Here is a 13919-nt window from a genome sequence, read left to right as displayed (position 1 = left end):
GATGGGCAGATCACTTGAGCTTAGGAGTTTGAGACCAGGCTGGGCAAAACCTGTGTCTAAAAAACAAAAAACAAAAATCAAAAAGTATCTGGGTAATGGTGGTGTGTGCCTGTAGTCCCAGCTCCTTGGGAGGCTGAGGCAGGAGGATCACTTGAGCCTGGGAGGTGGAGGTTTCAGTGAGCTGAGATGGAGCCACACCCTGAAAAAAAAAAAAAGAGGAAAGAAAGAGAAAGGAAGGAAGGAAGGAAAGAAAGAAAGAAAGAGAAAAGGGAAAGGAAAGGCAGGGCAGGGCAGGGAAAAGAAGCCAGACCCGAAAAGAAAGAAAGAGAGAGAGAGAGAGAGAGAGAGGGAGGGGAGGGGAGGGGAGGCCAGACCCGAAAAAGAAAGAAAGAAAGAAAGAAAGAAAGAAAGAAAGAAAGAAAGAAAGAAAGAAAGAGGAAAAGAAAGAAGCCAGACCCGAAAAGAAAGAAAGAAAGAGAAAGGAAAAGAAAGAAGCCAGACCCGAAAAGAAAGAAAGAGAGAGAGAGAGAGAAAGAAAGAGAGAAAGAAAGAAAGAAAGAAAGAAAGAAAGAAAGAAAGAAAGAGAGAAAGAAAGAAAGAAAGAGAAAGGAAAAGAAAGAAGCCAGACCCGGAAAGAAAGCAAGGAAGAAAGAAAGAAAGGAGCCAGACCCGAAAAAAGAAAGAAAGAGAAAGAAAGATACATAGAGCCAGACCCGAAAATAGAAAAAGGAAGAAAGGAAGAGAAAGAAAGAAAAGAGAGAAAGAAAGGGAAGGAAGGAAAGAAAGAAAGAAAAATAAATTACATGGTAGAGGAGCAGATGAGAAGTACTATGAAAAAGAAATAGGCCAGGTGTGGTGGTGACTCATGCCTGTAATCCCAACACTTTGGGAGGCTGAGGCAGGCAGATCACTCGATGTCAGGAATTCGGCCAGCCTGGTCAACATGGTGAAACCCTGTCTCTACTAAAAATACAAAAATTAGCTGGGAGTGGTGGAACGTGCCTGTAATCCCAGCTACTTGGGAGGCTGAGGCAGGATAATTGCTTGAACCCGGGAGGCGGAGGTTGCAGTGAGCTGAGATCATACCACTGCACTCCAGCCTGGGCTAAGAAGCAAGACTCCGTCTAAAAAAAAAAAAGAAGAAGAAATAAAGCATGGAAGCAGCCAGTGGTGTTGCTGTGGGTGTAAGGGTTTTAAGCAGGTAGGAGGGTGATATGAGCAAAATTGAGGCAGATGAAGGAAAGTGAACCACGTGGACATCTGGGCCAAGAACGTATCAGTGGAGAAATGGCAAGTGCCAGGGCTTAATGTCAAGTGCCTGCATGACTTTTTTTCAGGAACACTCAGAAGGCCTCTGTGGCTGGAACAGAGTGAATGAGGAAAGAGTGGGAGAAGATAAGGGAAGGAACACAGAAGGGAGGGATGCCCAGGTAGTTAGAGCTTCGTAGGCGATTCTTATGAACTGTTAGTTCTTATGAGATGATGATATATGAAATGATTTTGAGGAGAGGAGTACCATGTTCTGGCTTCTGTTTTAAAACAACCACTGCTGTGTTGAGACCAAAGTCTAAGGGAATGAAGATGGAAGGCAGCAGGGAAAAAGTGTTACTGGCTTAGACCACGGTGGTAGCTGTGGGGGTGGTGATAAGTGATTTAAACCTGGACATATTTCTGAGGTATGTTGAAACGTGGTATATTTCTGAGTGGGATTTGCTGATGGATTGAATGTGAGAGAAGTTAAAAGTAATTCTAAGAGTTACGGGAAGAACTGGAAGGATGGACTTGCTGTTAACTGATTGGGATTAACTTGCACAAATGACTTGACACTGAATTTTTAAATCAAAGAAAAACCTTATGGCCTTTAGTGCTTTAGATACAGCTTTTAAGTCACTAGCCTGAGAAGCTAGGTAGTATATATGCTTCATTATCTTGAAGGATTGTAGTTTCAGTTGTAGAGAAGTGGAAACGTGTGTCATAGAGATAAGCTGTCTATCAGGTGACATAAATAGGTGTTGAAAGTAATTTTCAGGCTATGAAAGGTTCAGTTTGGCAGGTTCGGGAATTTGATTTTTTAGGTTTACCTAGAGTTAAATGGGCCCAGGCACAGAACTCATAAGTAACCAGTCTCATCCATTCAGTTTGTCATGGAGCCCCATCAGACCATAGCCAACAGCAGTCAGCCTCCCAGGGCATCTGGGGAAAGATTTCCAGGGAGGATGACCTGTAGCAGCCAGCCTGGTAGGATTCAGAAGCATCTTCTTCTCTCTCTTTTTAAAAATATTAATTTTTAATTAAAAAAATTTTTTTTGAGATGGAGTCTTGCTCTGTTCCCCTGGCTGGAGTGGCACAGTCCAAGCTCACTGCAACCTTGACCTTCTAGGCTCAAACTCTCCCTGTACCTCAGCCTCTTGAGTAGCTGGGACTACAGGTGTTTACCATCTTGCCTGGCTATGAGAACCATCTCCTTCTCCTTTCTTTTCTTTTCTTTTTTTCTTTTTTCTTTTTTTTTTTTGAGACAGAGTCTCGCTCTGTCGCCCAGGCTGGAGTGCAGTGGCACCATCTCGCTCAATGCAACCTCTGCCTCCCAGGTTCAAGCGATTTTCCTGCCTCAGCCTCCTGAGTAGCTGGGATTGCACCTGTGCACCATGACACCCGGCTATTTTTTTTTTTTTTTTTTTTTTGTATTTTTAGTAGAGATCGGGTTTGGTCATGTTGGCCAAGCTGGTCTCAAATTCCTGACCACGCGCATCCGCCTCTGCTTCCCAAAGTGCTAGGATTACAGGTGTGAACCACTGCGTCTGGCTGACAAGCATCTTCTTATAAGCCTAAGGAATCATTCCTATTTTCTGCACTTGGTTCACTTTGGAGCCATAAGGCTATTTAAGCCCCTCTGGTGCTTATTTTATTTTTACTGTACTTCTCATCCATTACTCATTGTGCAAGCACCACAGTCACCATTTTCTAATTTCTGCAGGTACCACCTTTGACTTTTTTCCATTGTTTACTTTCTCCCCATCATTTTCCCCCTGTAGTTTCTTTTTTAAACTTTGTGTGTGTGTGTCATTGAATTTCTCTTTCTATAATGAACCAACTTTTTAAACACCCTCAGCCTCTTCACAGAAGTCTATATCTGTATCCTCATTTCTTCCCCTTAAAATCCACAAAACCTTCAAATTAATCTTTCACAGACCCTTGTTGCCCTTGTAAAGCAGATGGAAACACAGTAACAGGTTGCAGTATAGGTTGGGAGGACTCTAGTCTCAGCTGCTCAGCTGCCCCAGTGCCCCTGACCTTGTCCCTCAGGGACCTCAGTGGGAGTCATGGTGATGAAGTCATGCTTGAAGGGAAAACCACTTTTCCTGCATACATTGATAGCCTTGGGTCTCTTGATAAGGGTGCATGATGACTGTCCCACAGCTACTTGCAGCTGTTCTTGCCACCTGCACATCTCTATTCTTCCATTCTTCTCTTTTACATGAAAAGTTGGCTTCTAAAGCATATTTCTTCCTTCTCGCTCTAAACTGTGAACTTTAGATCAGTGGCTATCTTTGTATCTTTATTTTTCCTTGTGTCTGGCGTGTGATACATGAACAAATTGTAGAATGAAAACATGAAATGCTTGTGAACAAAAGTTCTCTGAAAAAGGGATTTGGAGGAAACAGATTTTATTCCAGTGAACAATTTGCAGCCTTTAGTGTAAAACAAAGGTGCGTTCTAGAGAATGAAGAGGCTTGAGTTTTGTAACAAAAGTTCCCACCCAGGTTTCCGATCCGGTCCATTTATGCAAATGAAGGATTGAAACTTGCTTAGTTCAGATTGGCAAACACAGCTGAGTTCCGATTGTTGAATGCAATTGGGTTTTTGAAATGTGATATTCATGGAACCTGGAGATCTTGGGTGCTCGTGCTGGCTCCAGAACTAACTACAGAAACTGTGGGAATTTAGGCCTCAATCATTGCATCTTCTTAAATCTTAATCTTCTCTTCTGTGAAATAAGGGAATGATATTTTATCATCTTTATGTATTTTTTATTACACTATGAATGTTAAGATTTTGTACAGGCCGGGCACGGTGGCTCATGCCTGTAATCCCAGCACTTTGGGAGGTTGAGGTGGGTGGATCACTTGAGGTCAGGAATTCGAGACCAGGCTGGCCAACATGGTGAAGCCCCATCTCTACTAAAAATACAAAGATTAGCCGTGTGTGGTGGCCCACGCCTGTAGTGCCAGCTACTCAGGAGGCTGAGCCAGGAGAATCAATTGAACCTGGGAGACAGAGGTTGCAGTGAGCTGAGATCATGCCACTGCACTCCAACCTGGGATCAGAGCAAGACTCTGTCTCAAAAAAAAAAAAAAAAAAAAAAAAAAAAAGAAAGAAAGAAAAGAAAACAAAAAGAAAAAGATTTTACACAAATTGTTTCTTCCATTTGGTTTTTGGAAGACAAGAGGGAAAATCTTCTTTATGTTTTCTATGTTACTCAAGTTAATGCTCTAGATAAGAGTACATATCTTTATTTAGAAATATGTTTCAAGAAAAAATGACCCATTATATTAAATTTATATTCAGTTTTTATATTAGCATTTCACGACTATCTGAAGACATGGAAATTAATACTATTTTAAATATTCTTAAGGTATTATTCTTATCACCATTCATATTTTGCAGGATAAAAGGTTTTAAAAATATGTCTGTGATGGGTACATTTTAAAAGGCTTTTATTAACCTGAACAAAGCTAACTAGACAAAAAGAACAAGCTATAAGAAGGGACTGTTGAGAACAAAAATACTCTGTGAATTTGCATCGAAACTTTGCTACTTTATTTGGTGACTTGTAAAGTATAGCGTTAATATTCCATGACGGCTATGATTTTGGCTTGGATTATAGTTCTGGTCTGCCTTAGAATTTTAAAGCCAAATTTTAAGAAATAATGAAAATTTTTTTTTTCCCCAAAGCCAATGTAATTCCACATCATTGCCCAGGCTGGTCTCAAACGCCTTCCTGGACTCAAGCTATACACCTGCCTAGGCGTCCCAAAGAGCTGGGATTAAAGGGGCAAGCTGCTGCACCTCTTCTCTTTTTTTTTTGAAATGGAGTCTCACTCTGTCACCCAAGATGGAGTGCAGTGGTGCGATCTTGGCTCACTGCAACCTCTGCCTGCCTGGTTCAAGCAATTCCCTGCCTCAGCCTCCCGAGTGACTGGGATTACAGGTGCATGCCACCATGCCTGGCTAATTTTTTTGTACTTTTAGTAGAGACGGGTTTCATCATGTTGGCCAAACTGGTCTCAAACTCCTGACCTTAGGCAACCCACCCGCCTTGGCCTCCCAAAGTGCTGGGATTATAGGCGTGAACCACTGCGCCCGGCCTTCCCTTTTTTTAAAAACTAATTTCAACTTTTATTTTAGATTCAGTGGGTTCATGTGCAGGTCTGTTACATGAGTGTTATCAGTTCATTCTCACACTGCAAATAAAGACATACCTGAAACCGGGTAATTTATAAAGAAAAGAGGTTTAATTGACTCAGTTCTGCATGGCTGGGGAAGCCTCAGGAAACTTATAATCATGGCGGAAGGCACCTCTTTACAGGGGAGCAGGAGACAGAATGAGAGCTGAGCAAATGAGGAAGCCCCTTATAAACCATCAGATCTCATGAGAACTTATTATCATGAGAATAGCATGGGGGAAACGACCCCCATGATTCAGTTACCTCCCACCAGATTCCTCCCACAATATGTGGATATTATGGGAACTACAGTTCAAGATGAGATTTGGGTGGGGACACAGCCTAACCATATCAATGGCTATATTGTGTGAATTACTTAATCATGCACCTCAATTTTTCTTTTAACTTTTTGGTGTTCTTATTCCCTTAAAATAAGCCTTCACCTGTTTCATGTCATGAGAGCATTATCCCTGAGTTGTTATATATTGGCTGTACTGTTTTCAAGTATTCTGCATAACTAATTACATAATGGTTATTACCCTGATTAAGTGCTATGTAAGTGCTAACCACAGATCTTATTGTCATAGTATCATTGGTTCTTTGTTTTCACACTGTTATTTTTGATCGTATAGAAACGTTTGTACACCTCCTTAAAACTGTAACGTTTTATATTCAATTAGATTCTCTCACACTTTGACACTGCTGCATCCACTGTCATCAACTATCACTTTGAAATCTATCCTTATTTATTCTCATTCAGCCAACTTGCATTTCAGAGATTTGATGGGCATTGCTAGAATCTCAGATTCAATGTGTCCTCTGTGAATTTATTACCTTCTATCCCAGTACTCAGTCAGCTCTGACAACCAGTGGAACAACTGTTTCTTTGTTGTTGTTTTTTTTTCTCTCTCTCTCTCTGTTTTCTTAAGCTGTGGATTAGCAAACTATGGCCTACTGCCTGTTTTTGTAAATAAAGTTTTATTAATATTAGATGCCCATTTATGTAAGTATTGTCTATGGCTGCTTTTGCACTAAGGTGGCAGAGTTAAGAAGTTGCAACAGAGACCTTATGACTGGCAAAGCTGAAAGTATTTACTTTCGGGCCCTTTATAGAAAAGTTTGCTGACCCCACTAGGTGTGGTGACTCACGCCTGTAATCCCAACACTTTGGGAAGCTGAGGCGGGCGGATCATGACGTCAGGAGATCGAGACCATCCTGGCTAACACAGTGAAACCCCTTCTCTATTAAAAGTACAAAAAATTAGCTGGCGCGGTGGCGGGTGCCTGTAATCCCAGCTACTCGGGAGGCTGAGGCGGGAGAATGGTGTGAACCCAGGAGGTGGAGCTTGCAGTGAGCTGAGATCGCGCCACTGCACTCCAGCCTGGACAACAGAGTGAAACTCTGTTTCAAAAAAATATAAATAAATAAGAAAAGTTTGCTGACCCCTACTTTAGACTAAAACTTTGGCATTACCTTTGATTCCTCCTTTGGTATTTTTCAAGTATATTCTAGCAAGAGAACTAATCTCCGTTTCTTTAATCATCATCGTCTTTTAAAAAATCTTCCACACGCATTCTGGTTCTCTGATCCTTTTGCCTAGGGTATTAAATTAATTTCCTCACCTCCTGGCTTCTTTTCCCCTTCTATTTAGGGCAAACAGAAGGTGAATGTCAATGTCAAATCTATTGACATTTTACACTCTGTCACCAATGTTATGTTCTCAAAGTTCCACTCTGCCACCAAAACTTAAGAGATTTCCATATGGCCCACGAAATTAGAGACTCTCTAGTCTCTTAAGATTCTTTTTACAATATAAGCCTCTCATTCTCCCATATACAGAAATTATTTCTATTAATATAATGAAATGCTTTCCTTCTCCTTGTCTTTGTTCATGCTGTAACAACTGCCCTTAGCTTTCTCTGCCTCTATCTCCATTTTTCCTACTCCTGTCTTGCCAATAAAATCCTCCTAGATTTCTTCATGAGGCTTTTTCCTGTGTTTTCCTTTCTGCATATTCTTTTCCTCTTCGTGGTATGTTAGCTATCCATCTCTCTGTCACCAAGGGCACCTTACTCGATGCTGTGTTTTTTATGTTCTTTTATATTTCAAATATTGTAAACTATAAGCTCGTTGAGTGCAAGGCACTTGTCTTCTTCATTACCGTGTTCTCTTACACACTCATTGTAATAATGTCTTAGAGATGCTTAATAAGTAATTGAATAGCATTATAGGAAGTAAGCTTTTTAAATTTGGATTTAATTATTAGTCATCTCAACATCTCTCTTGGATGTTTGGCAGCGATTCTAGGTGTTATAATGAAAGTTCTTAAAGCAACTTGATGTTAACTTCTTTGTATACATGGCTAATGAAAATGGAAAGTTTTTTTGTTTGATAAGGTATTTCACATTTAATACAAGAAAAGTATTTATGTGCAATGATGTGCTTGGTACTGATAAAAAGTAAAACAAGGTGCAAAGCCAGACAATAATTCTCTTGGATGTGTTATGCAATCTACCAAAGTCAGATTTGTTTTTATTTCGTTAACAAGCTTTTTCAGGATTCCAAGAAGAAAAATTATATCAAAGTGTTCTAAGAAGCTATTGAAATGAAATGCAGGTGCTGTTAAAATAGTATTTTGTATTCTATTCATTTATTTAATCATTCTCTCTGTACTTCCCAGAAAATTTTGATGTGGCTGTTTATCACAAAGAGCCCAATTTTTTGTTGGCATCTAGTTTTGAATTTGTACTCTTGAAAAAGTTGACAAAGACAAAAAGGTGTGCCAGGCTTAGAGACCTTTCACGTTATAGTAGTAGAGTTTAATGTCACACCTACCAAAACTGGGCTGCTAATACCCTTACCTTTCTCAGTTGGTTTCAGAAACCTAGAGGTTGCTTGTAGTGGTGGGAGGAGCGACCCAATTTGGTACATAATACTCAGTGCCCAAAGACTCAGCAATAAAGGTGAACAAAGCATCAAAACACACTCCAAAACCCATACACATGCAAAAGAATTAAAGACTTGAAAATTTAATTTTAAGATGGGCAAAGGATTTGAGTAGTTTCTAGGAAAGGATATAAGTTCTGCTTTGTTCACTACTGTCTTCTAGCACAAAATAAATGTTGGCTATGTATACACATACCCGAATGAATAATGTCACATCAAACATATTGCTAGAACTCTCTTGAGTAAAGAAAGTCTTTAAAAAAGCCATATATGTATAGTTTTGAACCAGCATTTCTACTTCTTAGTTTTTTTTTTTTTTTGAAACATGGTCTTGCTCTGTTGCCCGGGCTACAGTACGGTGGTGCTATCATCATCAGTGGTGTTCACCACAACCTTGAACTCCTGGGGCTTCAGTGCTCCTCATGGCTCAGCCTCCAGAGTAGCTGGGACTACAGGCGTGCCCCACCATGCATCGCTAATTTGTTTATTTTTAGTAGAGACATGGTCTCACAATGGTGCCCAGGTTGGTTTGAAACTCCTGGGCTCAAGTGATCCTTCCGCCTTGGCCTCCCAAAGTGCTGGGATTACAGATGTGAACCACTCCACCCAGTTACTTAGAATTTATACTAAGGAAATAATTACACAACTGAGTGTAGATTTCACATCTAGTTTTCTGTAATCCAGAAATACTTTCTCAAACATTCAAATATGTTTGTATGTACAAAGCACCAACTAGTTTTCCCATATATGCTTGCATATGTGAGGGCTAGTCTGGTGTCTGGACATAAGCATATGCAATCAACTGTAGCATGTCTCTAGGGAGCAGGACTGAGGAGACGTGCGAATTACTAGCACATAGGACATTATGCCTTTTATTTACTCTTGTCTGTTTCAGTTTCTTTAAGTATATTTTACTTTTATGTTGGTCAAAAGACTAGGAAATAGTCTATTAAGTTTTAGGCATATTTTCATTAACATTTAATATAAGTAACCTACTTGAAGAGTTAGCTTGCCTGTCTGGAAAATGCGGTTTTCAAGAGTGGTTCGTATCCTTGGGAACAAAATAAAAAATAATGATTTTTTTTTGTTTTGTAATGAGACGATAATGAATGGCATTATCAGGTTGGACTGCTGTTGTGTTCTTTAATACTATGATAAATAGACATATTGTACAGAAGTTTTATTATGTGGTCTTTAACCAGTTGTAAGAAAATCCTGTTTCATGTGAGATAGGCCTATTATTATTTGGAGAACTAATATGCACTAACAGCAGTTTCCAAGAGTATCCCCATGAGCAAAGGAATTCACACTGTTTTCTCTTCAATGTTTTAGGAAAGCTCAAGAGGAGAACAAGAAAATCGTACTGGCTGGATGTGTTCCTCAAGCCCAGCCTCGCCAGGACTACCTTAAGGGACTGAGTATCATTGGGGTAAGCTTGTACCTGATGCAAAAAGAGAAAATCTTATATTATTAACACCTATAATAGCTCCACATTTTATTTTCTATTTGTAGGTTATTTATACGCTGTGTTACACTTATGGCTGTCCTAAACATATTTTCCTTATTGTCCCTGAAACTGTCATTTCTGTGTAACTTTTTCACCTTAGCATAAAAACATGTGTTAGATTCTCTCATTAAGAAAGAGCAACACAATTAAAAGCCATAGTGTGGAATTTACATCCTTTAATAACCTGGTCTTTGGCTATCTGTTACCATCGCTTTCCAGGTCATTACAGTTTTTCCACCTCACTCAGCTACTTGCTTTTCGCCCCCGAGTACATCAATGCCTTTTTTCAAATGCCCCACCTCCCTTATACCTACCACCATAAGTCTCAGCTCCAACATGACGACCTTCTGTAAAGCTTTCTCTTCCTACTTTGTGTAGTCCTCCATAATTCTTTTCTCTAGTTTCTCTTTGCTTACTGTGCAGTTACCTGTCATATAATTCTTTGAATAAAGCCCACCTGTCTATTTAAATTGTTAGCCTCGTGAGAATAGTTTTTCAATCTTTTTTTAAAACTCTCACCATGTTTCTCTAGCCTTTCCTGTGATACCTGGCACATACTAGGCACTCAATAAGTGTTTGTTGATTGCCTGAAAAAAATCTTCACATTGTATTTCTGTTGTTGACGTACTTTCTTGGGGGGAGGCAGTCAGCTCTGTGAAGTAAGGAGATTACTGTCTTCTCTCTCTCTTGTTCTTTGTAGGCAATTACTTTTTGCAAAATGCCCTCAAGTAGCTGATATTCAGTCAATATTGGTTGATCAAATGATGGTGCTTTTTCCTTCCCAACATTCTACTGAAGCTGTAGGTGATAAACTTAGCAATGTGTTTGTTTAAAAAGGCTACGTTAATTTTAAAAAAGTGTAAAAATATCATATGCTCATAGAAGAAGTTTGCATGATTAATTGGCATCTGCTTTGAACTTTATAATAGATTTTTCCTTATTTGATACACTACTGACAGGTTCTTGTATCATGTTCTCAGTGTAATGAACTTGTTTTCTGCTGTGAAGTCCTTACCCCGCTAGCAAATTTAATAATCTTGGCGAACAAACATTCTCACTTTCAACAAACAGAACCTGAATGTTTGGTAACTTTAGTTTGTTTTCACCATTTGTCTGTTTACATTTTGATTTCTCTTGGTTTAAGGAATGAAATGAATATGGGAGTCCCGAGTTCTCTTTTCATGTCAGACTAACTTTCTCTGTAAACATAATCCTGCTATGGTAGGGAAATAGGAAACTAGTTGGAAGTCTTTTTTAGAGATGGAATGTGGTAAAAGCTTGGAGTTGATCTTAGATTTCATCTCAAGGAATAAAGTTAGGGAACAGCAGACTTTCTTTAATGTGGCAAAAGCCTCTTCTCTGCATACATTATGGCAACATTTTTTAAAACTCCATTGTGTGCAGGGAAAAGTGTATGTTAGGATGTGCAGGAGATTCTCCAGATACAATGTAAGGGAGGACACTTAGGGCTATTAATGTGAGTTTATTTGCCAAAGTCACAACTTTGTGTCAGTCCAATTTTCAGGGCCGACACAAAGCTGTGACACTGGCAGATGAACACTTTGTTTCTATTTAATCAGCACCTTTGTTGTTCTGTGGTTAACATTCTTTTTCTTTAAACTTCTATTTTAAGTTCAGGGTTACATGCACAGGTTTGTTATATAGGTTAAACACGTGACTATTGTACAGATTATTTTGTCACCCAGGTACTAAGCCTTGTACTCATTAGTTATTTTTCTCGATCCTCTCCCTCTTCCCACTCACTACCCTCCAACAGCCCCCAGTGTGTGGTGTTACCCCCGATGTGTCCGTGTGTTCTCATCGTATAGCTCCCACTTAAAAGTGAGAAAGTATGGTATTTGGTTTTCTGCTCCCGCGTTAGTTTGCTAAGGATAATGGCCTGCAGCTCCATCCATAGTCCTACAAAAGACGTGCTATCTTTTTTTTTTTTTTTTTAAATGGCTGCATAGTATTCCATAGTGTATATTATGTACCACATTTTCTTTATCTGATGTGTCATTGCAGGTTGATTCCATGTCTTCGCTATTGTGAATAGTGCTGCAGTGAACATTTGCATGCATTTGTTTTTATGGTAGAATGATTTATATTACTCTGGGTATATACCCAGTAATGAGATTGCTGGGTCACATGGTAGTTTTGCTTTTAGCTCTCTGAGGAGTTGCCACATTGCTTTCCATAATGGTTGAACTAATTTACACTCCCACCAAAAGTGTGTAAGTGTACCCTTTTCTCTATAGTCTTGCCAACATCTGTTATTTTTTGACATTTTGATAATAGCCATTCTTACTGGCATGAGGTAGTATCTCACTGAGGTTTTGATTTTAATTTCTCTAACAATCAGTGACATTGAGCTTTTTTTTCATACGCTTGTTAGCCGCATGTACGTTGTCTTTTGAAAAGTGTCTGTATGTAAACGACCTCTTCAAGGAGAACTACAAACCACTGCTCAGTGAAATCAAAGAGGACACAAACAAATGGAAGAACATACCATGCTCATGGATAGGAAGAATCAATATCGTGAAAATGGCCATACTGCCCAAGGTTATTTATAGATTCAATGCCATCCCCATCAAGCTACCAATGAGTTTCTTCACCGAATTGGAAAAAACTGCTTTAAAGTTCATATGGAACCAAAAAAGAGCCCGCATTGCCAAGACAATCCTAAGTCAAAAGGACAAAGCCGGAGGCGTCATGCTACCTGACTTCAAACTATACTACAAGGCTACAGTAACCAAAACAGCTTGGTACTGGTACCAAAACAGAGATATAGACCAATGGAACAGAACGGAGCCTTCAGAAATAATGCCACACATCTACAACCATCTGATATTTGACAAACCTGACAAAAACAAGAAATGGGGAAAGGATTCCCTATTTAATAAATGGTGCTGGGAAAATTGGCTAGCCATAAGTAGAAAGCTGAATCTGGATCCTTTCCTTACTCCTTATACGAAGATTAATTCAAGATGGATTAGAGACTTAAATGTTAGACCTAATACCATAAAAACCCTAGAAGAAAATCTAGGTAGTACCATTCAGGACATAGGCATGGGCAAGGACTTCAAGTCTAAAACACCAAAAGCAACAGCAGCAAAAGCCAAAATTGACAAATGGGATCTAATTAAACTAAAGAGCTTCTGCACAGCAAAAGAAACTACCATCAGAGTGAACAGGCAACCTACAGAATGGGAGAAAATTTTTGCAATCTACTCATCTGACAAAGGGCTAATTTCCAGAATCTACAAAGAACTCAAACAAATATACAAGAAAAAAACAAACAACCCCATCAAAAAGTGGGGAAAGGATATGAACAGACATTTCTCAAAAGAAGACATTCATACAGCCAACAGACACATGAAAAAATGCTCATCATCACTCGCCATCAGAGAAATGCAAATCAAAACCACAATGAGATACCATCTCACACCAGTTAGAATGGCAATCATTAAAAAATCAGGAAACAACAGGTGTTGGAGAGGATGTGGAGAAATAGGAACACTTTTACACTGTTGGTGGGATTGTAAACTAGTTCAACCATTATGGAAAACAGTATGGCGATTCCTCAAGGATCTAGAACTAGATGTACCATATGACCCAGCCATCCCACTACTGGGTATATACCCAAAGGATTATAAATTATGCTACTACAAAGACACATGCACACGTATGTTTATTGCGGCACTATTCACAATAGCAAAGACTTGGAATCAACCCAAATGTCCATCAGTGACAGACTGGATTAAGAAAATGTGGCACATGTACACCATGGAATACTATGCAGCCATAAAAAAGGATGAGTTTGTGTCCTTTGTAGGGACATGGATGCAGCTGGAAACCATCATTCTTAGCAAACTATCACAAGAAGAGAAAACCAAACACCGCATGTTCTCACTCATAGGTGGGAACTGAACAATGAGCTCACTTGGACTCGGGAAGGGGAACATCACACACCAGGGCCTATCATGGGGAGGGGGTAGGGGGGAGGGATTGCATTGGGGAG

The 13919-nt window shown here is 39.5% G+C and overlaps 1 protein-coding gene across 1 annotated transcript in view; it reads left to right on the top strand.

Moving 5' to 3' along the window:
* Positions 1-13919, top strand: part of CDKAL1 (CDK5 regulatory subunit associated protein 1 like 1) — a 725954-nt gene that overhangs the window by 205421 nt on the left and 506614 nt on the right. The window contains exon 6 of the mRNA XM_023209761.2: positions 9724-9820. Coding sequence (XP_023065529.2) covers positions 9724-9820 — 97 coding nt within the window. The remainder of the gene's footprint in view (positions 1-9723; positions 9821-13919) is intronic.

The sequence above is a fragment of the Piliocolobus tephrosceles genome, chromosome 5 (assembly GCF_002776525.5).
Source record: "Piliocolobus tephrosceles isolate RC106 chromosome 5, ASM277652v3, whole genome shotgun sequence".
Taxonomy (NCBI): Eukaryota; Metazoa; Chordata; class Mammalia; order Primates; family Cercopithecidae; genus Piliocolobus; species Piliocolobus tephrosceles.
This window is presented reverse-complemented; position numbering and strand designations above follow the sequence as displayed.